This window comes from Thunnus maccoyii, chromosome 12 (assembly GCF_910596095.1).
Source record: "Thunnus maccoyii chromosome 12, fThuMac1.1, whole genome shotgun sequence".
Taxonomy (NCBI): Eukaryota; Metazoa; Chordata; class Actinopteri; order Scombriformes; family Scombridae; genus Thunnus; species Thunnus maccoyii.
In genome coordinates, this window is record NC_056544.1 from 2245243 (window position 1) to 2271049 (window position 25807).

The 25807-nt window shown below is 38.7% G+C and overlaps 1 protein-coding gene and 1 long non-coding RNA gene across 6 annotated transcripts in view; both read right to left on the reverse strand.

The window, feature by feature from the left end:
- The window catches only part of LOC121908226 (cadherin-18-like), a 211346-nt gene that overhangs the window by 164521 nt on the left and 21018 nt on the right, over positions 1-25807 (reverse strand). For all 5 annotated transcript variants that reach the window (XM_042428079.1, XM_042428081.1, XM_042428086.1 and 2 more), the window contains exon 2: positions 21701-23189. In XM_042428079.1, the coding sequence (XP_042284013.1) occupies positions 21701-22633 (933 nt within the window). In that variant the 5' untranslated portion in view covers positions 22634-23189. The remainder of the gene's footprint in view (positions 1-21700; positions 23190-25807) is intronic.
- LOC121908228 lies at positions 139-10062 on the reverse strand. The gene is made up of 3 exons (XR_006099192.1): positions 9973-10062; positions 9610-9864; positions 139-465 (listed from the first exon to the last, which is right to left on the reverse strand). It is a non-coding gene; the product is annotated as an uncharacterized LOC121908228 (long non-coding RNA).

Sequence of the window (25807 nt, forward strand, 5' to 3'; positions counted from 1 at the left end):
ACCTCTGCCTTCAATTTTTAATGCAGTAATTCTTCAACACCTCACTAGCATTTAGATTTCAGCCAGTGCTGAATCATGGCCCTCAAATTCAGCCATACTCTACTAGAGTGTAACTGAAAATGTTAGCATGGTGGTAAATCATCACAGCACTAAAGGAAGTTAGCAGTTTCTTAGGTTCATACAGTATGTACAATCTAATACAATATAGTACAGTAGCCCTGTAAATCCTAAAGCTTACAACATATAGCTTTTTTCCATTGCCGTTTACATACATGATGGAGATATAGTGTTTCTTTGATGTATAACCTGTTGAGTAGCATTGATGAATACACTTTATAGCAGCAAATTTACATTGTACATCATAATGATGCCTGCCCTCTCTCTTCTCTCTCTCTACTTCAGTCCAGTCCCCGGGGAATGTCAGTCTCTTCCTTCCACTTACTAGTCAATGATATGCTTGTTTACCTAAGAAGAGGACAGTAAGTATTTAAGTTACAGGAATGTCAGGATAAAATGCTATAAACACGCTGTGTACTAAATCCATATGACATACTAATTGTGTGCAGTATAAGATGCACACTGTTTACAATAGTGTACTGTTTTTGCAGTTATACAACAAATTAAACCTACTACACATCTCATGCTTAATGGACATGATACAAAGTCTCCTGCAACAGACAGCATTTCAATGAGACAGAGTCTACACAAAAAACAAACATGATCTGATTTTTGGATATGTAGAGCACACCAGTTGGGGACAGAGAGAGTGACGGAGAGTGACAGCAAATTTGTGTTTCTAAGTTACAAAGTATGATCTTAATTTCCTATCAGATCAGACTGCAATGACAGAAAGGTGAAGAACAGACACACAGACAGGGATCACAATAGGAATGACTAATTAATGATACAAAGATCCCAGTGGTTCCTCCCAATCACTTCATGGCTGTATTATGTGAGTTCATTAAGTGAGTTTTGACAGCTACTGGGCAGAAGGAAACAAAGCTTTGACATACATGCTATATCAGCTTCTGGCTAACATTTTCCTCGTGTTAATTAGATCTAGCAGAAAAAGAACAGCATGAGTATTCCAATGGGGTCCTCTTTCTTGAGTGCAAAATGTCAGTCCAATGTTCGCTAGTGTTTTCGCACTAGTTCAGTCTGCCAACTCATTTTCCTCCATAAGTACTAAAGGATAAGCAGATTTTTCTCTGCCTGTCCTTTAGCACTGATGGACGTTTGCCATTAGTTTGTTTGTATGTCTATGAATGAATCATAGAAGAATGAAGAATTTTTCAGGAATACAGATTGAATGAACTGAACCCATATAAAATGCTAGATGGACGATGTTGCTGGAGAAATATTCATTTTAAACTGCTGCCTGCCTTAGTATTTCCCACAGATAAGTGTAGTTAGTGCACTCTTAATTAAAAATAAAAAATGACAGCAGCAGCAGATTACTGTTGGTGTCTCAGGGCAGCGCTACTTCTTCCTCTCATGTTGGACTGAAGGCAGACTGGACGCTACAGCGACTCACTATTGCTCTTGAGGTACAAAGTGGTATTGCGAGACAGTAAATGCTGGAGAGGACCAGAGCTAGCTGATTAGCATGCTAACTTCATTAGATACTGTATCTCTGCACAATACATATAGATCTTTGACATAATGTCAAAACTGTTCAGCTAATTTTAAACTAAAATTCTGGCCAGTTCTTACACATTGAACCTTTTAAAGGGAACTCTTCTCTGATTCAATGTTATAAAATAATAAAACATGAAGAATTCCAAAAAAGATGAATATTTTTACCGGAGCTGTATAAATATAACACCGAGTGGGGATATTTTGCATAATGAGTGCTTTTACTTTTAAAAACTTCTGAGTAAATTTGGCAAGTAATTCTTCTGTACTTTTATGTAGTAAAGCAAGATTTTGAATACAAGAATGTCACTTGAAATGGAGTATTTTTTACACTGTGTCATCTGTACTTGTACATGAGCAATAGGTCTAAATACTTCTTCCACCACTGACCACCATTATACCTTAAGCATACCATAGTTGCCATGTGCAAATATTGCAAAAAACTGTCTGGTGACATAATCTGAGGTTTTGCAGAAACATCCGGTATCAACATTTTTTTCTAGATATACAGCGAGATTTTACAGGCAATTACTGTATACAGCTTCTATAATAAAATGACTGATAATACTGCTTGTACAATGTGCCTTCTTAAAATCCAGCTAGCCAACTTTTCCCCTCCTCCACAACCAGCAGCTGCAAACACGTAACCCTTTGAACTGCAGATCCAGATTAGAACAAACCTCCTCTGTATCCTCGGCTGCACTAACCCTAAATTACAGCACACTGCTTGATGGAAAGGTCAATTCTACAGCAGTGCTGCAGCCATCTGACAAGATCGCTCCCAGTTAGGCAGTGAGAGGATGGATTAGTGAGAGTGTTTATGTGTGTATGTGTGTGTGTGTGTGTGCAACCTGTTTAATATTGAAGTAAGCCTGAAATCTTAACCAGGATTCTCATAAAATATGGATGAGCTTACACATGTTTTTCTTTACCAGTTCTGATGTGTACATGTATCAACCCAAGACCAGATTACTGCCTAACCATGTTAAGAAGGGACCTCTCAAGGCAGCAGAGGGGCTGCAAGGTTGACTGGAGGCTCCCATATTCACATGACAAAAGGGTCAAAGAGCTAATCTTACACTGCAGGGCCAGGCAGACTGAGAGAAGCCTCAGCATTAACCTGCTCTATCACTAATTAAGGGGTTGACACCACATGCTGTTTGTGTCAGGATCATGGGATGATGCCCTGAGGTGAAAGACAAAGCTATTCACAGAGAATTTTTACAACAACCTCAAGTCACAAGAGAGAACACACATAAAAAGATAGATTTTATATTTTAGTTTCCATTATCATAACTGTAAAATCATATGTTTGTATTATCAAACCACTTTTAAGCCAAAGACACAAAGAAGAAGAAATCCCCATAAAAAAACAAACCATGTATCGTGGTTTGGTTGACTTTTGCTGCTTGTGACCATGTTACACCTGCATTTAGCAAATATCTCACCAATTTTACAAAATCACTTATTAAAAAAAGACAGTCTTACAAATGATGATCCGTGCTCCTGCATACCCAAACACACACACACACACACACCAGATCTGACAGTAATCATACTATAGTTAATAGTCATGTTGACTGGTCAGAGTAATTTATGGTTGTTTAGCCCTATGTTGCATTTACATGGATTTATATATGAGAAACAATTACAAAACATCATGTGGTAATAGTTGTAAATTCAAATTGGATTCTTGTACCGGAACAGAGCTTGTTTCTCTTTTCAAAAGCAAAAAACACATTATACAACACCATCCCTTAAACCTCTGGATGCTTTCTACCACAGTGCCATTAGATTCATTACAGCAGACAGCTATCACACTCACCACTGTGAGTTATATGAAAAGGTCAGATGATCATCACTGACATCTAGAAGGCACCAGCAGATCTGTCTTCCTTTATAAAGCCTTGCTATCTAAGTTGCTGAGTTGTTTAAAGGTATACTACGCAGGAACTTCCTAAAAAACTATGTATAGACTCATAAAAAAGTAATACCTCTTAATCATCACTTATGACGGACTAGAAGTGTGTGGCAGAGTATTAATCTGCAGAGACCCTGCCCTCTGCCTTTATTTTCTTATCATTTTTGCTGTGTTCATCAACCTTTGGGCAGTAGGTGTGTACCCCCCAGCCAAAAACAGCACACCGGTGTGAGGTCCAGACTTGTTGCATAGCGACCAGGTCACATTGCCGTCTCTGTCTCTCTCCTCTGATCTGCTCTGCTCTCTGTCTCTGTCATGGACATAGACTGTAAAAAATATAGACGTAGCTACTGTGATGTCACCCATTGTTTTCTGAAGAGTGGTTTTGATGCTCAAAGTGGGTGGCTTCATCGCCATCTTGGCAGTGCCTCACTCCGCCTAACTCCTAGCTAATCCAAAATGGGCAACGAGGTGGAGCCGAGTCGGGAAAAAATTCATCCCCTGTACAGTTGTCATGAAAGGGAAATTAGCTATAGAGACCAAAACCATATTTTGTACCAGGCTGTAAACGTGTTTATTTCTGCTGTAAATTTGGGCATTTTAACATGGGGGTCTATGACGATTGACTCGCTTTTGGAGCCAGCCTCAAGTGGCCATTCAAGGAACTGCAATTTCTGGCACTTCCGCGTTGGCTTAATTTTTCAGCCAGCAATGTGGCACCTCCCTGCAAGGTTGTGCAGAGGTGCGTGTTTGTTGTGTGTGTTTAGAACGTAACTGCTGTGAAACAATCAGAAAATAATGTTTTATTTCTCTGATTCACGGCTTTGTTTCTGCTAGCACTGCTTGCTGTCTTCATTCAATCTCTAGCTCACTTGACAACCACTTTTCTCTCTCTCCCTCTCATTTCAGTTTTCAATTCTGTATGCTTTATTGGCATGAATGTCAGATGAACAATATTGCCAGTTTACCTTTGTGTTTTGATCAGTTGTACATTTGTGTTTACAATTACTGATGCAAATAAACCTTCAGCAGTGTCAGAACAGTTTGACAACTTGGTTGTTAAAATTACTTCCTGTATTAAGACCAGTTCATCAGTTCAACAGGGATGGTAGCTTCTACTCCTGTGTTCTTATACTTGGGCTGCCTTCTTTTGTCTATATTTTGATTGTGCCTTTAAGTGTCTGAAGTTTTATTTATATGTAGCAACAGACTGGGCTAACGCTTGTTGAAGACTAATGATTAAAGGATTTAAGTCTCATTTGATCTTCTTTGATTATGACAAACAGTCAGACCGTATTCATTTCTCAGTGTAGGGGCCAGAGTCAGTAATCATTTAGAATTTTTAGGAGAACATGTTATAAATCTTTACACAGGACGTACAGTAACTGTACAGTAATTATGTAAAGAAAAGAGGGCTGATATATGCTGAGATTTGAGATTGTGCAGACTTTCCTACAAATGTTATAAACACTCACTGATTACTGTAAAAACTAGTACAAATGCATATGTTAACAGGGCCCAGACTTTTTGTGGTCCACCACTGCTGATCAGTGCAGGTTTCAATATGTTGCTTCACAGGCTCCGGCCATCACTGCTGTTAAAGGACAGGTTCATAATTTATCAAGTGTGTCTTAAAACAACAGTCAGGTGTCCATATGAACAGTGAAAGAGGTTTTCCTTGCCGTAATCATTCCTCCTGTTCATACTGGATATTAAAAGATTCCCTTTCAATGTAAGTGATGGGGGCCAAAATCCACAATGTGTCCACACAGTCATTTTGTGCAGAAATGCATTTAAAAGTTGATGTGCAGCTTACATGAGGCTTCAGCAGTCTGAGTTAGTCATATCAAGTGGATATCTGACACATTTACCGTCTTTTTGTGTTTCCTCGGACAGTGTTTCCCTGTTGAGCTGTGGTGGAAGTATAGTAACAAAAAGAGGGATTTTGGAACTAAAAAGACTGTAACATTGAAAGATATCTACTTGATTTGATTCATTTGGATGCTGAAGCTTCATATTAGCTTCACATAAACTTTTAAATACATTTTTACACAGAAGAAGGACTGTGGATTTTGTCCCCCATCACTTACATTGTAAGTGCATTATGAAGGGATCTTATAATGGTCAGTATGAACAGGAGGAATGATTACAGCAAGAAAAACATGTTTCAATGTTCAATGTTCATTCCTGACTGTTGTTTTAAGACAGACTTGAAAAACTGTGAACCCCTACTTTAACTTGTGGCTACTTCTGTGTTAGTTTCGTTATTTTGATGTTGTTGTATCTGTGACTTCTGGCTACAATAGTTTGTCCATTTTGTAATATTACTTAACAGTAACTTAAGTGAAACTCTAACTCCTTTTCTGACAATTTTATCACCGGATGAGACAGAAAGGAGTTATTATTATTATGTATGAATACAGCTAACATCCTGGGGCATTTCAATCTAAAGGTCAGCATTTATCAGCCTGTTTAAATCTTGTGCTGTGCTGCAGCTGCCTGCCTGCAGCATCTCCTGTCTGTGGGAGAGGATTTAGAAGACAATCACACAGAGACTGTAGCCTCTATCTTATTGCCTCTTATTGTCCCTCAAAGGCTCGAAAAAATGTTGACCTTACATCAGGCAGCGCAGAAGCAATAATGAAATCAAGGCAACTCAGTGAATAAAGAAAGAGAAATGGGACGGTGTTATCAAGGAGAGCTGTGTGGATGTGAAGGTGCTATTATTAATTGTCTGTGAAGAAATCCAAGCAGCTGGTGTCACTCTGAAGACTTTTCCAAAATATCTCTTCAGGGGCAGCAGCCGAGCTCAATCATGCATGAGGAGGAGCGTGAAATTTGATTGACAGAACACAGAGGTTCATAAAGGGAATAACAAGACAGGATAGGTTCATAGCAACCTGGCAAATTTCCCTTCATATGTTTTGCTTCATCGCTCGGCCACTGATACACTGCCACTCCTGAGTGTGGAGTACGAGGCAGAGGGAGAGAAAGCTAAACTGGAGAGGAAGAGCAGGAGATAGAGTGTGAAAGAGAAGACCAAGAGCAATGAGGCTGTACTTCAGAGAGGTGTGAAGCACACCGTGGAGTGTCAGGATGCAGACGCAAACTGTCTCACACTTATGGCCCTGAAGGAATCTTTAGACATGACTTTCCTGCAAGTATTTTTTTCAATTTTTCATCTCTACTTTCCTCCCTCTCCCTCTACCTCTTGCCTCACTTCATCCTCTTTACTTTCATCTTCCTTTCTCCCCTCTCTAACTCACTCCACCCTCACTCTCCTCTCCTTGCATTGCCTTTCATCTTCCCTCCTTTCCTTTTATCCCTTCTGCCTTATCACCTGGCCTCTCATCATTTGCCAACACTCCTCTGCTTTCCTTGTCTCTGATTCTCCTATCTTGACAATTTCTCACCTTCCATCTCTTTATTTGGCCTCTTATAGAATGTCTACACTAACTGGGTGTTCAGTCCAAAAACAGCACTCTGTTGAAAAAATAAATAAATAAAAGCAAGGTGTATTGCATCAGGTACCAATGAGACAATTATGTGGTAGTCAGCTTTTCAGCCAAAATGTAACAATTACAACATTAACACTAGTATTGACTGGTGTGTATGATCAAAGACTCTTGACTTGTGAGAAACCAAAGGATCCTGCACACCGTTGATTACCTGTACTTGTTTTTTCAGTCAGTGTTTTCATGACTAAAGATTCCCTCCAGACATGTTTAAAAAAAAAATACAGAAACACTCTGCTTTGAATAATCGTTTGTGTATGGTGTGGTTTTCCCACAAAAAAAGTCCAAAAACCTTGTGAAGCACTTGTACTTCTTCTCCCTCCAGAAAAATCCAGAATCTATGAAAATGCAAATATATTTCCTTTCAAACTGCTGAAGATAAGATGTCACCAGCTGCTTATGTTGCATACTGGACCACGATTGGCTCCAAACTAGTTGTGCTGTCATAAATCATATCTGTAAGTCACATTGATCATATGAAGGTTTGTGAGTAAAAGTGAAGGATTTTTACTGTATCTTTTACTCAAGCCCAAACTTTTACTTTTAGCAGCTTGATAATTACAATCTATGGGGCTTTACTGTTTGTCTTGGTTAAAGGACGGGTTCAGAATTTTCCAAGTTAAAACAACAGTCAGGAGCCCAAATGAACAGTAAAACATGTTTTTCTTGCTGTAATCATTCCTCTTGTTCATACTGATCATTAGAAGATCCCTTCATAATGCACTTACAATGTAAGTAATGGGGGACAAAATCCACAGTCTTCCTTCTGTGCAAAAATGTCAGAAGCAAGCTATTTTTTAAATAAGCGCACACAATTAAGTTTGCGCACAGCCAAATCTTCAAATCTTCAAAGCACATCAGGAAGGTGCTCTCATTTCATCTCCCAGTCACAGCAGTCAAACACCGCAACTACAAAATAAAACTTACTGAAATCATCATATTACGCAACAAGAAGAATAATAGCTGAGTTAGCAACACAGCAAGAGCAGGCAATGGAGGCCTGAGTAGCAACACAAGAAGCCTTTCTATGACTCTGAATTAAGAAAACAATGTACAAATGAAGAACTTAGCAAACAACTTTGTTGGTGGGGTAGCTAGCAAGCTAACGCTACAACCAAGTCTATGTGCCCTTAGCAATAGTATTTTCACTGTTCATACACCAAATACTCCCTCAGATTGTAATTATGTTCGGTTTTCAACTGTTAACTCTACATCCACCAGGGGTACCTACAACCACTAACATAAAATTTACCAGTGCACCTGGCTAACACATTTCTAATACTAAAAAATGTGCTCTGTCATTGTATTAAGGCATTGTCTTCACAAATGAATGTCTAAAATCACAAAATGAGTTTGTTTAATCATCACTTGTTTTATAATCTATCTTTAAGATCTCTAATTGCTTTGCATGACCGTCAGTATAATTCAGTCTAAAATGACATTGAAAATGGGTATTAAAAGAAAATATTTGCATCTTTGCGTGGTGTGATATTATTTTAGAACAACATTCATCACATAATGAGACAACTCGTGTGATTTAAATGACCAAAGTATCCTAAATACCCCAAATAGACAATAATGAGATCTAATAATAACAATAAACAACCATCACTTATGGTCAAGATACTTGAGGTAACCATTAACGCAAATATATATTTCTCTTTCTGTGTTCCATTCATGAAAACAGGATAACGTAATGGGCATATTAGGTTAAATAGCCTAAAAACAACAAATGGTAACATAGCAAAACAAAAATGAATGAATCATCAATGAACTAAAAATACTGTAAGTTTTACACACAGTGAACGTTTGTGAGTCGGCTAAATCATCTTCATTTCATGATACGTTTCCCTCAAACACACATTGAGCAGACATTCAGCACCTTGACCGTGCATTTTCCACAGACAGCTTTCCTGCACTTCAGGCAATTGGCGGAGGGTTTTTTTTTTTTTTACAGGTCATTCTCCTCTGCTCTTTTTATAATTTAATTATGACTTTATGTAGTAGTCAGATCACACACTCCAATGAATGCTGTTGCCTAGCAACTGAGAATGTTTAAACATAAACCGGACAAAAATAAATGCATTTCATTTACAGCTAAATTTTACCTGGTGGTGTGTTTTTAATCTGGATTCACCTTCACTATTTTTAACAATAGGGGGTGCTACACAACATTATTTTAAGAAAAGTCAAAGACTGGGGGACATGAATATTTTATTAAAACATAGTAAGTTCAATTAAAAAGTAATGTTAAAACATATGTAAAACAAGTGTGCAACATTTCCTTCCACTGGCTTGTTAGCTAACGTTAACATAAGTGATGTTGCTAATCGTGATGCTAATTTGTTAGCATAATATGACCATTGGAAATGCATTGATTATCCTAGCAATCCAGCTAACGTTAAGCCAAATCTGGCGAGGTAAAAATCTAATGGTGTAATAACTGTTGCATGCACAGCTATCAGGGGCCAGTGTTTGTGTGTGTGTGTGTGTGTGTGTGTGTGTGTGTGTGTGTGTGTGTGTGTATTTTAAACAAACCTGATGCCTTTTTTGCAAACATATCGCTGATTTTTTGAGATTTCCCCGCCTCACTGTCAAGGGCCTTTTTCCTCTTTGCCTTTTCCCTCTCAGCTCCACCCTTTCTCTTTCGCTGTTCATTATCCATCTGACCATCTTGCCCTGTACACAACTCTGCTTTGTGCACAGACTGGAAAATTTCCAGGCGATGATGTTGTTGATGCAGGAGGCTACGTGCGTTGGACCAATCAGGTGTCATAATAGGCATGGATCTTACTATCAGGTCAAAAGCAATGAAAGGGAGGGGGGACTGAATGCCTACAGATCTGAATGGATGTAGTTGTTGTTTCTGCTATGATTTACCTTAATCATATTGACACTGACCTAAGACCCCAGGCCAATCAGCAGACAAATCAGGTTGGCGATTGGCTCCCTGGTCCCGAGGCTCAATCCAGGCCTGACAGCGAGGAAAACCTCTTCCAGTTTTCATATGAGCACTTAACTATTGTTTTATGACAGACTTGAAAAATTGTGAGCCTATCCTTTAAATGTGTAAATAAAAATGAATTGTATAGGTGATGATGGAGAGCAAGGGGGAACAGCACAGATGTTTAACCATCTGAAATGCAGCAGAGTAACCAGACTGACTGTCTCCCTCTGATCCAGATGTTGGCTGTGAAGCAGCAGTTCTGGTCTTGACATTTAGCTATTTTTCTATAGTTTTATGTATTTCAGTGTGGACTGAGATCTGAAAACTGTAGTGTGGATGCATGTTATTTTCACTCATGTGGATGTCTCATCCTCTCTCCTCCTCTCCCCCTCCCTTTCTTCTCCTAACCTTTTTTTTCTTTTATCTCATTTCTATTTCTTATTCCTGCCTCTGTGCTCCACTCTCCTCCTCTATACTATTCTTTACTTACCTTACCTCACCTGTGCTTTTCTATCGCCTTCCTCTGAGCAGAATAGCTCGCTCCATCAGTCAACGTCGATACACACTATATGAGTTTCTGTGTGCCTGTGTGTGTGCGTGCATGTGTTTTCAAAGTGGGTGCTGGGTCTGCACTGCAATGTCCCTGTTGTTATGCTCAGAGCAATCAATAGAAAGCGAGGCGTCATCTGAGTGAGAAAAAGCGTAGCTCAGCTGTCACAGCACCCTACAAAACAATGACTCAGTGTGCCCCGGGGAGCTCAGTGTGTGTGTGTGTGTGTATGCCCTGCTCTGTGTTTATGTGTGCTTCTTTGCACCTTAAGCACATCTGTTTCCACCTTCAGAGAGCCAGCCACATAACATAACCCTCACACACTAACACACATGCAAAGGCACACATACACACTGAAACTCCCCAGGGTCTCAGTCCAAGCCTAAGTCCTCACCCTCATAAAGAGCGCAGTGTCAATGTCACGCAATGTCACTGTCGGAGCAGATTAGATCAGCCTCATTGCATTCATGCATCCCAACTGGCCACTGGACAGGCCGACCACTGGCTACTCACCATGTCACCGTATATGCAGACACACACAGGGCTCAGGGTGTTAGCTGTAGCTGCTCCTGGCCTGATCTTTCTGTCTAGACACAGTTTAAATGTATCTTCCTGTGAGGGATGTATTATCTTCTTGCTGCACTGAGGTGCAGGACCTTCGTGCCCTCAGGTTCGTAAAAGCCTGTTTTCTTTCAGTCCTTGTTGAACTGCCATGTCTGACATGACTGTGGTAGGAACCTTAGTAGCAGTAGAGGATATGAATGAGTGGTAGAAGTCACATCCTGACAGCAGGCTATATGCAGCCTAATTTTCTCTGACAATAAAAGATGTACAGGGTATTACACAATCTTATATTAAACTTTCATAAACATATTGGACAATTCTGCACTTAACTATTCACATCCAGTGCCAACATTCAATGTAGAAAGTATTTTGTCCTTTAAGTAGCAAGGCAGAAAGTAAAGGTATGAAGGTCGAGGTGGTGGATTGGTGTGTCACGTGTCTGTCTTTAAGCAAGAGACCAGAGTTTACATTCCGTCACAGACCTACGATTAATGTTCACCCTTTTCACAATATTTCCCTAACACTACCATGGTTGTATGCAAAATATTGTAGAAAGTGAAAATTTTAAAAAATGTTGGCCTATTTGTTACTGGGTTTGGAGGATGTTATATATAATGTGTATGTTAGCACTGACAGTGCAGGATTAGGTGATTGATTGTCACATTGTCAAGTAGAATGAGGATACTGTTGTTTTGTGCGCTTTTGTTGTTGTCTGTCATTCAGGTTGGTTATTATTAGTCTGATCAGATGTCCCACTATAGACAGGACAGCTCTGCCTTTACCCCATTTTTAACTGTGCAGAGTTTTAAAAAAAAAATGCATTTTAGATGACACTCCTCATCACATGCAAGAGTTTGCAAAGTACTGGATTAACTGTAAGACTGGAAGAGACACTGTCATCACAGTCCCTGCATGCATGGCTGTGCAAGCCTTAGACAGAGTTTCTTGTCAGGTCAAGAGATGTGCAAGGGTTTCAGTGAAGACTGGGCTTAATTTAGTTTTTAGAGATTTTTAGTGTTTTTTAAGTGTCATATATCAGTCATTTCAGTATCTCAGTTACTGTATCTTAGTGCATAGTTTGAACATGCTTTATGCTGCAATATGGTCAAAGGTTAAGCTGTGATAACAAAAGTGTAGAGCAGTAACGCATTACTTTGTAATATGTTACAGTGATAGAATTACTTCTTTCAGGAACAGTAGTGTGAGGGATAACAATTTGAAATTCACTTATTACAGTCAGTAATGCCAGTAACACGCCATTACTTTTATACTTGGGGGTCAGTGTGCTCGCTGTCTTAACGGTACCAAAGGAGGGTTGGCGCCGGCGCCAGCGACCCGCTTAAGCCAGTTGTAAGCGGTAGCATCACGCAGTAATGAGTCAAAGCAATTGGCACAGTTTGAACAATTGGAGATGACTGGAGAGGTTCGAGGACACCAGTGACACCACAAACTAAAAACTCCCAGGCTCCCATAAGGTTAGGCCTAGAGGTCTGGAATATTATACAGATTGACAAGATGTAGAGGGTATATTGTGTTCTGCAAAGTTCTGGCATAAAGCATGTCCTAATTATTGTTATTCAAATATGACTCATGATAGACAAGGACCAAAAACACTTTTTTGAGCCTTATTTGAGCTGATGTAGTTTTGTTTGTGTTTTAGCCACATGCTAAACAAACACATTTCCAGAAACTAGAAGATGTCACTTGTCAAATGAAGCCTAATACATGCATCATGGCCTTACAGTTCTTCTGTTATAAGCTTTTCCATTCGGGTATGCCAAATAGGTGAAAATTCTGTAAAAAGGGTGGATGTTAAGGGGTTTAGGAGAACTTGATGCCACATTCAAAGATGGCACCACATTCATTCCTGTGGAAGTTGCATGAAGCCAAAACATCAGCTTCCACCTGTGTAGAAATCACCCGGTTGCTCACACTTCTGTGTTTTTGGGCCCATAGAGCATGCTCAGCAGAGACTTCTGCTGGCCAAGCCGGCTAACTTCCAGTTGACTCCTGGCTCACTCAGTGGGGATAAAATCATTTAACTGTGTGGCTCTTCTAAACTTTCCAAATGTTATTGGACTGAATGGATCAAATTCTGATAATAAAATGAGTCATTTCAGGGGTTGTGAGGCTCCAAAAAATGTATTAACCATTTTACAGACGCTCCTTTTCCAATGATTTTTTTGGACCAGTGCGAATCATGTGACAGACCCAGAAGTTGTAATTACACAGTTTGATCAAATTTTTCAAATTGTCTTCTCAGCCTGGCGCTGTTCTTGGGGGCTTGGGTTGATATCAGTGTGGTCTCTGCATTCAGCTGACAGACAGCTCCAGAGGAGGAGAAATGTGACTCGTGGTAATTCCAAAGTTGTCTTTTTCACATTTTGTGTTTTCTTAGCTGGCTTGGTAATGTTAGTCACAGGTACACCTACATTCAAGAGTCACTTGACACTAGTTTAGTTCAGAGTTGGAGGTCACTGAGGCTACGCTAACGCTAGCTGTTGGATGGTCAATAAATCCTTCCAAACTGTTTCCTGCCTGCTTGTTAAGAAAAACAAACAAAAAAGATGCAGCGTGTTGGAATAAAGGATGCTAAGTGACAGAGCTGATGGCTGAGTAACAAAAGTAAAGAATTGAGTAGTGTAACATGTTACATTACTTGTTACTTTTGCTGCAGAGAAATAAGTGATATAATTACTTTTACAATGAATAATATATAGCCTAATAAGTAATTCATTACAGTTTTCAAGTAACTTGCCCAACACTGGATAACAGTACTCACCTACACTCTTCCCATTTTACTCCCAGACTCAACATGTAGAATCTGTGTGTGTTTGTATTTAGGTGTAATCTATGCTTTTAATTTTTTAAGACAACATCCTGCCAACTGCATTACACCATCTCCAAACATACAAAGTGTGAGGGAGTGAACTATTAAACAGCACAAAGTAGACAGCAGACAGCAGGTACAGATGAGGATATCCTCAGTGACAAGTGAAGTCAGCAGAGCTGCTTTGTGTTAAAAAATAAATCCATACCTCTAAGTGCTGCTGTTGGCTGAAAAACAGCTGTTTGATATTCTGTATTAAACTTCTATTTTATATACTGTACTCCCACTATACTATATTTGGTATTAAGAGAGAGGACACCCTGAATCATTCAGGGTGTAACTTCATGTGACCTCAGTGATTTGACATGTGACATCAAGGAGTGAACTACCTGCAGAGGTTAAAATGCCTTTGACAAACTTTTGAAGACTTTAGGACCGGCTGACTTTTACTTCCAATAACTAATGAAACACCTTTCTTCTCAGGAACCAGGAGTTAAAACTGAAGAGCTCTCACTGCAGTTACTAAGCTCCTATAGGTATTTCAATATTCACTCACAAGGTAAGAAAAGACTATGAAACAAATTTCTTGCATTCAAATAGAGCCTGTAACTAGGCCACCTACTCAGTTTCAGAGAGTTGTGAGTGCTGAATTTGAAGAAAGGGCACAAAAGCTCTTCCTCTGACTGCAACATCAATGTATATTTTGTTTGTTGCTCATTGTGTGTTAGGAACAGGTGTTGAATTAAAATTCTGTTGCTAGAGGCCCTCTTTAACCTCAAAAACACATCAAACATTGTTTTATCAGCTTGATACTTCATGATTTTTCCTGATTTTATGTGAATTGCATACAAACATAATTTTGAATGCATGACATATTTCAGAAGGCTGTTACAGAAAATGATGCATTACTTCTGTTTGGACTGACTCCAGCTGTAAAGTCCGGTTAAATATAATGTGATTTCATCTGATGTATATCTGTGATTGGTGTTGACTTTATCCCAGATAAGTCTGTTTGGATTTTTGTTATTGGAGTTTTACATCAGTTTGCTCATAAGAGACCTGACACATTATCTTCACAGACTGAAAGCAGTATGAGAAAGCAGTATGTTAGCAGCAGCAGCAGCAGCGCTCCATCCGTGTATCTACACGGACATAGCAGAGAGCAGATCACACAAAGCAGTATGAGTGTAGGTCACCTGTATTTTTGCAGAGCACAGAACTCAACACACAATCATGATGATTCAACCTGTAAAATGGAAGGAAAAAGACTTGAAGTTTAAAAATACTCTTTGGGTAGCTTAGGTTACACATGCTTAGTGCAAGTGAAACGCAGGCTTATACATGGCCTGTGTAGACAGCTGTATTGATTAAAATAGAAAAATATCTTTCTTGGGTTGAATTACAGTCACTATATGATGATAACATACTGTACATTTCATTCATGCATAGCACATATAACACATAAAACACACAGTATTCCCTTATTTGGTGGGAAATACTGTATGTTTTATCAAATGTGCAAGCCTGGTTTGTGGCTAAAAGAGGGATTACAACTTCAATAAGGTTCCACAAATTGGGTGTCAGCAGAGTTAGAAAAAAAGAGAAAATATTTAAGGAAAGAAAACTGGTTGATTCTGCAGTTATTATTGTTATTTTCATTCATACAGCATTGGGGTCTGAACCCCAAACAATGAGGAAGTAACACCAATTTCAACAAAACACAAAGGTTAAACGACAGATCAGCAGATCACACAGAGCAGCTGTTGTCATTAACCTGTATTTATGCTTATTTTGTCAGACGAGTTTGTGATGATAAAATGGATTTCGTCCACATCTCCATGCAGCACAGGAGATGTGCAACCTGGTTTCTCTGAGTAAAGGACCAGTGTGTAGGATTTAGTGGCATCTAGTGGTGAGGTTTCAGATTGCAACCAACTGAATACCCTTCCCTATCCCCTTCCTCCTCCAAGCATGTAATAGCTACCATGGCTGCGAAACTTGTGAAAAACGCGAAAGGCTAATTCTAAGGTAACGAAAACACAACTCTTATTTTCAGGTGATTATACACTAATTAAAACATACTTATGAATATTATATTCCATCTCTGCTGAGTCTGTTCCGCTGGATGCCACTAAATTCTACACACTGCACCTTTAAGTGCATGTAAACACACACTATGTCAGAAACAGGTGTTGAATAAAAACCACACATAAACACACAATCAGCTGGTAGTAAAGGGCTGACTGTCAGTACACACTGCACAATGCAAACATAGAAAGAAGTTTTGTGGCCATATGGTTTGACTTTTGTGACTTTAGTTTTATCCTCTCCCTATCAAACCATTATTTTTATTCTTTACCAAGTAGCAACCTCCAGGGCTGAAAAATGAAGCCAATGCAGAGGTGCTCAAACTGCAGTTCCTCGAATGGCCACTTGAGGCTGGCTCCAAAAGCGAATCCATCCCCATAGACACCCATGTTATGCCCAACTTTACAGCAAAAATAAACATGTTTATAGCCTGGTACAAAAAAACAGTTTTGGTCTCTATAGCTAATTTCCCCATTCATGACAACTGTATGGGGGATACATTTTTATATAACTCACCCGTTTAAATTTTATGAAGGCTTAAAGTTATGCATAATTAAGGGCGTGGCTGCTTTCAGTGACAAGTGGGTGAAGTCACAGGCAAGTCGCTACCACAGCAACAAGGTTAGGTAATGTAACCACGGTGTAACCCCAGAATCACAGAGTATAGGTGTAGCCATAGTCAACACTATTTCAGTGTGTTTTCAGTTCATGAAAATAAAAAAAGTCTTGTTCAGCATTTGGTTGAACTGAAAGACCATCTAAGGAGTCAGATATTCAGTTTTTTCCGGTAAGTACATTTTGTTTTGATGGTTTTAAGCCTGTTTTTCACTAGCGAAATTAGCATTAACATTATCACATTCAACCATAGACTGTAAATGCACTGTGCTAATCAAGCTAGCAGCTAGCAGCTAGTGTTAGGGTCAGCTCCACCCTCTCGTTCAAGAATATGCTTGTGGCTCCAAAAATCCAAGATGGCGACAGTTAGAATGGAAACTCGAGGGTTCAAAACGGGAGTCCACAAACCAATGGTTGATGTCACAGTGGCTACGTCCATTATTTTATATAGTCTTTACTAACTTTACTTTAACTTTCAAAGTACAACCATTTCTAACGTCACATATTGAGTGCACAGATTATGTAATCCACTATGAGACAGAGAATGCACTAAAGGTGTCAAGCATGAGTCATTTTTAAATGAGCCAACTGCTCTGAATGACCGAATACACCAAAGGTGTCCAGAGGAAATTAGATTCCTCTGATGTGTCACTTTGGAAGCATCAACAGATATCAAGCAGGGTGGTTTTATATTGTCTCTGGAGATTTTTCCTGGTGGCAATATATATATGTATGTATTTGTATATATATATTGTTGGAATTGGTGGAGCTTAAAGTAGAAGGAAAATAAAACAAGATTTGTCAGGTGGCCTGATGATGTTCTGTGTCTGTGTCATATAAGTCATGTACGTCATATGCATTTGATAAGCATTTGATAAGCCAGTGTTACATGAGTGAGCTCAGGGTACTTCAACTTAAGACAGCACATGTACATAGACCAAACACAATCAACTAAGAGTGCATCACTTTGACAACACATAAAATATGTCCCATATTGTCCCAACAAAAATGTGCTGAAAATGAGTAGAGCACAAGCAAACATTCACCAATTGACACCATATGCTTGACTTGTGCTGCAAGATCAATGGAACTAAGTTTCTGGGAAACACTAAAAACAGATTAACATGCTAGTGTTTAGTTAACCGTTGCATTTTGCTGATATTGGCATTACTTTCTTATTGTTCAGGGTTACACAGACCCCATTGCAGTATGTGCAAAAACATTAATGATTAATGATAATTATAAAATTACATTGTTTTTCTTTTCTTCTGACCTTATTAAAAACCAATATGTAGAAAAGTATTGAAGCAGTAACACTTCCCTTTGCAACAATTTGGGTTGTCACAGATGAATAGGATGAAAAATACAGAAATGTCCATGAAGCATTGTTATTACAAATTATGTGCACCTTTTTAAGATTTCAATAAAGTAAATGTTATACCCTTTCTACATCAGAATGAATGTTCATTAGAACTAGACAATATGATATTAATATGGATATTTTCTAGTTTTCATATGTATCTCCACATAACAAATATATGCAAAATCACATATAAAATGATCAAAATATAATAATTGAAATGTATAATATAATTTAGCTGTATTACATGAAACAAAACTCTAAAGAAAAAGTCATAAAAAAACTAAAGTTTTTTAGTACAGTGATAGTTGAGAGATGACAGGAAACAAGCTTGGAGAGAAGTAGGGAATGACATGCAACAAAGGTGCAGACATTGCGGTTATGTGACATGAGTCTTAACCAGTAGGTTACCAGGGTGCTCCAAACTTTAATAATTTTAAATGCTCTCTGGACAAGAAAGTTAAAATATTAAAGAACAAAGCTTAATGGCTTCCAATTCACTTTAAACATCATTAAATTAGATGTATCAATTGATGTGTTTTTGCTACCTTCAAGCAAAAACATGTCAGTTCCTTCATATTTTAAGCTGTTAGTAAATTTATTTTGTTTCCATTTGAATTATATTGGTATTTTATAATCTCTGAAGTATCCTGCTACATAGGAAAATCAATCCCAGTAGAGGTATTATATGGCCTTCAGTAAACATCCACCTTTCAATGCTATGCATGTATGTATACATTTATTTCAGGTATATAGAAAGGTGTGCATATCGTTTCTCCTGCTTGCAGAACAGCTGTGGGTGGACAGTGAGCAAGCTGCATCAGATTGATTGTAAATCCTTAAAAACTGAAATCTAAAAAGAGCTGGCACCTTATCACAAAAGAAGGGCTAAATCAAAATTATGACGTATCATCTGTGTTTGAAGTTTTGACTGCCAAACGTTCCCACTGCAAAGTATTTGTTTGAGTGAAAGTGAAAAGCATGCAGTGCTCTTTTTTTATACTGAAAATTCGAGCACATGAAGACAAATGTCCATATTTCTCCAGTGAAATGCTTTTAGCTGTATGATCAGAGATGGGTTATATGTAGCTTTTCAGACTAAATGGATTATAAATCCTTTTAACATAGTGTACTACTCAAGAGCATAGCTATTATATTTAGAACTGAACATATAAATCGTATGCAACTGAAAAACCAGAATGTTGGCACCTTCAAGACACTTGGCGTCATGGAGTTTTACAAAACTCTACATTGCTGTGAAAAGACTGACATTTGCTAGGATAAGCTGTTCTATCTGAACACCACACATGCTCAATGGCTTTCACATTCATATTCACAGTATTCACATTACCATAGTGCAGAATGGAGGACTGAATCCCTCGCTCATATCCACACAGAAAGAGACCTCCCCGGGTTGGTTGTACTGGGTAATAGGCTTAGGCATATCTGTCTTGATTGTTCCTGTGAGGTTGTTCACTAGCTGTTTCCTTTCCACATTTTCCCCCACAACCTGCAGCTCTCCAGTCATTTGCATACTTGAGGAGAAAAGGTGTTGTGACCTTTTCAAAAATAGGCTGAAATAAACTGCTGGGGGCTAGTGATTACTATGTAATGGAATGATTTGTGTGCAAGGACACCAGCAGTGTAGCACTTTGTTTCTACATCTATAATACATTTAGCAACAGACATTATTAGCAAATTGATAATGTAAAAAAAGTATGTCACGGCTATAGCCAGTTAGCCATAATAACTAGTTTAGATAGTTTATGTTTTTTATACTTCCAATGACAACAGCTTCAAAACTGATTTTGTCATAGGGATCATTATGGAAACACAATTAATACCACTGAGAAATAAGGGAGAATGAATGCTCACTTAGCTAATCATTGGACTTGTACTTGATTTATTGAATAGTGCTGAGAAGTTCAAGTGTTGTTTCAGTATCCTTGGGTGGACAGACACTGAGTTTTTATGAGATTTCTTTGTTCAGACTACACGTTTTAATCAGCCTCTCTGAACGAACAGAACCTGCAACTTTTATGCTCTCACTGTACAGATCAGCCATGGCATGGAGCTCACACTGAAACATAAGCACGGAACCCTAAGTCGGTTTTGTCCAGTGACCATTCCAATAAAGTTTATTCAAACAAAATTGCTGCATCCTCTATAATTTTGAAAAAGGAGAAAGTGTTATTTGGTGCAGTTCTACTACAAACAGAAAGTTTGTATCAAGTGGCAGTAAAACAATCATTATTTTTCAAAAATATTAGGCTGTAGGCTGCATAAAGCTGATAACTTATGAAATCAAATGTTCTACTTATTGCGATAATTGTGTATATCTATTTTTAAAACAGTAAATATCTTCCAACTTGTGTGTTTGCTGTATAATAACAGCAACAGAAATAAGAATTGAACTATAGATAATAAAGTAGTTAAATCAGTTTGCAAAATCATGTTATCAGGCACTAAAAGTTATGAGAATGACAATAACATTTTCTTAGAACCTCCATCTTCTGTGTTTAAACAGACTTTTAATATGTGTAACCTTATTGTAAGAGCCAACTCTCTTCCGGATCGGCCTGTCTACTACACTCACTTTTCTATCTATTGGCAACTCAATGTGGCAAATGCACACTATGTAATTTAAATTCAAAATGTCCCTCTTTAAGCTATTTGCATTCGAGAGAACAGTTTAAGACAATATTAATAATTACTTGTAATACAAAAAAAATTGGTTTCCATGATGAAATGCCAGTGTGGACTGATCTGTGAAAACACAGGGTTCTTTGACAACATGAAGTGCATAAAATAAGAGCAGGATCCAAACTGTCAAAAAAAAAAAAAAAAAAAGCTCAGGTTAACACGGCTGAACACAACTACTCCTCACTTATGAATATCGGTATAGAGTGTGTCTAGAAGTGGTGGAGACATCAATAACATCTATACACTTGTCAAATTAGCCCTGAAAGGTCTACAAGTTTTACCTGACTTTGTCAATAGGGATCACTGCAGAAATACTGTGAATATCACTGGTAAATTAGAGAAAATTAATGTTCACTTAGTTGCCAAATGATCATACTTACTGAGAAGAAGTAAGAGTGCATTGACTTCAGCCCTGCAGGAAAATGCAATTAAATCCCCCATGTGTAGAATTTGGAAGTTTCTGATTTTGGCAGCTTGTTGTGGTAGTATCAAATATGGTATTGGAGAGACTGCAATGCACACTGCCCCCTTCTCAAACAATGCTAATGATATTAGAATAATTTAAAAAATGTTATAATCAGATCAGCATACTGGCATTCAAATAAATTGCTTTTAAATAAATGTATTCTGGGTACTGCATAAAGCACACTACAGCATGTTCAACACTTCTGGGACTTATATCATGAGCTGTGCACTGTAAACTGCAGGCACAAAAAACAGAAGAGTCTGCATTTTATTTCAAGTATTTCAAGTTTCAAGTGTATTTCATGTCAACAAGACATGAGTGAGTAAGCTTAAGAAATGTCATTGATCAAGTAATTACTCCATAAAATGGTATTGAACAAACACCAACAAGTGCATGCTCTCTGCTCAACACGTGGTCAGAAATGACAAAAAAGGGGGGTTAGGGAAAACAAAGTGGATTTCTTGGATCTATGAACTTCATTAGGAAAAAAGCAGTAAGTATCTTACCTTTCCCACGTACTGAGGTTCAGGTCCGATGTGTTCTTCAAGAACAAAGAATTGGTTCCAGATCCAGCCTCTTTTGGGCCGCTGATGGAAATCCTTGTCTGTGTCCAGCAACTTAGTTTGGTTCCTCTGTGCTCTGATGGATGTTTTGGAGTTTGAGTTGGAGATCTTGGAATCAGATCTGGCAATAGGATTAGTTTGTGAAGAGGGTTGGAGTTTAGAATGAGATTTAGAATTGGATAGTGAAGCCAGGCTGCCACTGGAGTAGATGTTCATAGAGCCAGATGAGTTGGACCATGCGTAAGGACTGAATATTGAAGACAATTTAGTGTTGGGCAAGGAAACAGACTCGGAATCTGTCTTTGGCCCAGTTATCGCCTTAGAGTTGGGGACTGCCTTGGCCTTTGGCTGCGACAGTGATCCAAGGCTTGGTTTTGGATTGGTTTTGGGGCTGATTTTTGAAGATTGCTTAGGGTTGTTACTTCTTGCCAATTGATTAGAATTCGACTTAAAGGCAAACCCTTGCCTTGAATTAGAACCTTGTTTGGATAGAGGCTGTAGCCTGAGTCCAGTGTTTGAGCTTGATGTGGCTTGGGAGACTGCTGATGGGATGTTTATGTTGGACCTATGGTTGTCAGTAAGATGGGACATGGTGTCAAGCCAAGGCTTTAACTGATACTTGCCCCAGAGGTTCTGGCTAGAACTCAAGAGTTGGCTGGGCTTCAGCTGAGACATAGGTGTTTCAGGACTGGAACTTGGAAGCAGGGTTGGTTCAGGCAGTGACTTGAGCCTTGGGTTGGGGTACAGGCTGGGGTTGGGGTTGGCGTGAGGGCTCAGATCGGGCCGGGTCCCATAACAACTCTGGGAGACAACACATAGGAAGACCACCAGAGGACAAAGATGGGAAACTGCAGCCACGCTGGCTGGAACTCTCATTGTAAAGAAAGAATGGTCCAGAAATGTCTACCCCTCTCACCTCCACTGTGTCATACCACCATGGGCATTTACAAACACTCGTACACACCCACAAATACACTCAAACACACAGGTTTGCAGTCCTTTTCACGGTGCAGGCTTGCCAGGAGTGTCCACACGGTGTGGTCCAAAAAATCATTTCGTATAGTTCCCTCAGAAAAATAAAATAGAACTCCATAATCCGACTGACTAAGTTTAACTTTGTGTGGACATGAGATGTTCCTTATTATGTGGCAGTTTTCTTCCTCACAAAATTGTTCCCATGGCTGAGGAACATTTGGATTATTTTGAATAATTCAGAAATCCTTTCTGAAAACACCACGTTATCAAACATGAACATCCAAGTAGATACAACAAGTCCATACACTTCCAGTAAAGTCCATTGCAAACTTGTGCTTCAACACAGTAAATATAACATCCACAATGGTCAAAAGCTGAATTCCCTTTTCTTCCTGTTGAAAGCAAACAGTGAATAGCCGATTGTTTGCTCAGAAGCTCATCAGAGGGGCTGCTCTTCCTGAAACAGAGAAGATGAAATCCATGAATAAAAGTTTTTCTTTTTTTTTTTTACTTGTAAAAGTACTGATAAACTCTAACAAGAACAAAACCACAATACAGAAGACTATTTTACCGTGGCACCCTCTTTGGAAACCCTTCTGACAGTGCAATTATTTATAGAAGGCTAATTTCAGGAAAATTGCATCACTCAGCAATGTTGATTTAAATAAACAATCTCTTAAAAATTCTGTCTTTCAGATTGGAGAACTACTTTCAAGGCAGACCAAAGCCAAGCTCTGATTAGTGGCGATTTTGTAAATGTATCTTAAGCCCACTAACTTTGAGCACAATGATAATTACCAGTTTGCACAGAATGACTGATCACTGTAATCACTTTCCAAAATTACACAGATGGGAGTGTGTACTCCATTTATGTTTTGTCTTTGTTCCAAGTGTATGGAATTTTTGCAACTGACATTGATCTCCTCAAACAAAAGGAATATATGAGATATATGCCTGTACGTGCAATTTCAGCAGATGTTCTGTTGTGATCATGAATTCACCGAAATTGTAATATCAATTGAGTAGTGTATTATATTCAATATACTATTGAATTTCTGATGCCTTTTCAATGACACAGATACAGAAAATGTTTTTCTTTGCATTTGTAGCATTTGAGGATGGAATTTCTCAGCATATGTCTCAGTGAATTATGTGAAATGCACACTGTTAGAATCCTGTCCAGGAGATGACAACTTGACAGCCAGTGTCAAATACTTTATCTGCTTCAAAAAAGTCTATTAAAACAATCCTGTTCAGTCTCTATACCATTCAAATCATTCTCCACCTCCCCAATCTTGTATATCGACTAATTTAGTTTCTCTAAAAAAGAAACGTGAAAGATCTGAATGAAATGAGGAACACTTTAAAAAATATGGTAATCTGTTTCTGCTGCTAGAGAACAGAAGATCTCAAAACCTACACCCTGATATATTATTACCTTAAAGAAAGAGCCCTATCTGTCTGTTTTTGAATTCCACATAGCTTAACTAATGTGCTCTGTAGGTGAGGGTAAAAATTAGCTACAGAAACCAGTTGACAAAGCCAGAAGAACTGGCAAAATATTATTTTGCAATTTAGGGATGTAAGTTTAGGCTGAAAGACATTATGTTTATTGTTATTCCATTCACAGACCTAACTATTAACATTACAGATGTGGATGGAACTGTACTTTTATGAAAATGGCCATGGCCTGTAGGTTTGTGTCTTGCCCTGGGCTGCTGTGTATTTATGTTTTTCCCTTCAGGTCCAAGTAGGCGGACAATCAATTAGTGCAACTGGGTGCACCTGGCCAGTCCATCCAGAATGCATTTAGGATCAGCCATCCCCATTCCTTGCTCTCTCACTTCATGGCTCTCCCGCTGGCACCACATGTTTCTTTTGTTTGGATTCGTTTCACTTCTCTTTAGTTTACACCCTACAACACCACACATTTACACATCCATTCACCAACACTACTGATCTACTGACTGACCACTTCACATATTAGATTAATATTTTGTTGTAATTTCTTTAAATTGATTGATAAATTGATTTTTGAGTACAACCATTTGTATTTCCCTTTTTTTTGTCATGGCCTAAGAGCCAGGTCATAACACTACTAACACACAAGCTGTGAAATAAGACCGCCCAGTCAGTTTGGTGTGGGCTGGCTTGCTCTGTACTCATGTGATTGAACAAGCCATTCAGATTTGATGCCCCTTCTTATGTCACATGGGGCGAAGCTAGGCTAAACTGAGCTAAGCTAAGGGTGAAAAATTTGCCCGTATCGCGGGCTGCCTACCGACAGACGGCTGCTGAACACTGGCAAGCTCTGCAGAAGAGAGCCAGCTGGGAAGCAGAGCTGAAGAGTCCTGCATCGCTGCTGCTACTACTGCTGTCTTCTGGAGGAATAAACACCCAATTCTGCTCTTATCTAGAGCAGTTTACCGGCAGGAGGAGTTTGTTTTTTAAACTTTTGGGATTAAGTGGATTTATCTTGCCTCTCAGCCTAGCCGGAGCTAACACCGGAGTCACACACCACCTCAGCTGCTGTCATCAATAATAAACATCTTAAATGCCGGTGAGTTTATATTTTAATATTACACAGTATGTAGATATCTATGTGTATAAACAATAATGTTGCTGCTGTATTTATGCCTTTAGGTGACGTTATTTTGAGTGTGGATGAAGCAGAACAATGTTAGCATAGCTCTGATCGATCTGAACTCCATTCAAAAAACGAGCATTTTAACAGTTGTTTGCTTGTCGTCTTGCAGACAGACCTGACAAAGGATGAATTCAGGCTTTTTACAAATCGACATGATGATGTCATTATTTTGGCATCCTTTTGATCCGTTTATTGCAATTAAATCACAGCAAAATGTAAGTTTATTAATACTCAAACCAGCCATTCTGAGCAGGGCCGTTGGGAGGATGAGAAGGCTGCTGTGGTGCTTGATCCTTGTGGTATTTTGACCAAAGCATGTCAGATACATTTTATTAAGACCCCAGGGAACTGTGTTAACTTGTGGAAAAGGGGTATAATATGGCCTCTTTAAACTGTACTGTCAAATTAACCCTGTGTGATTAGTGTCA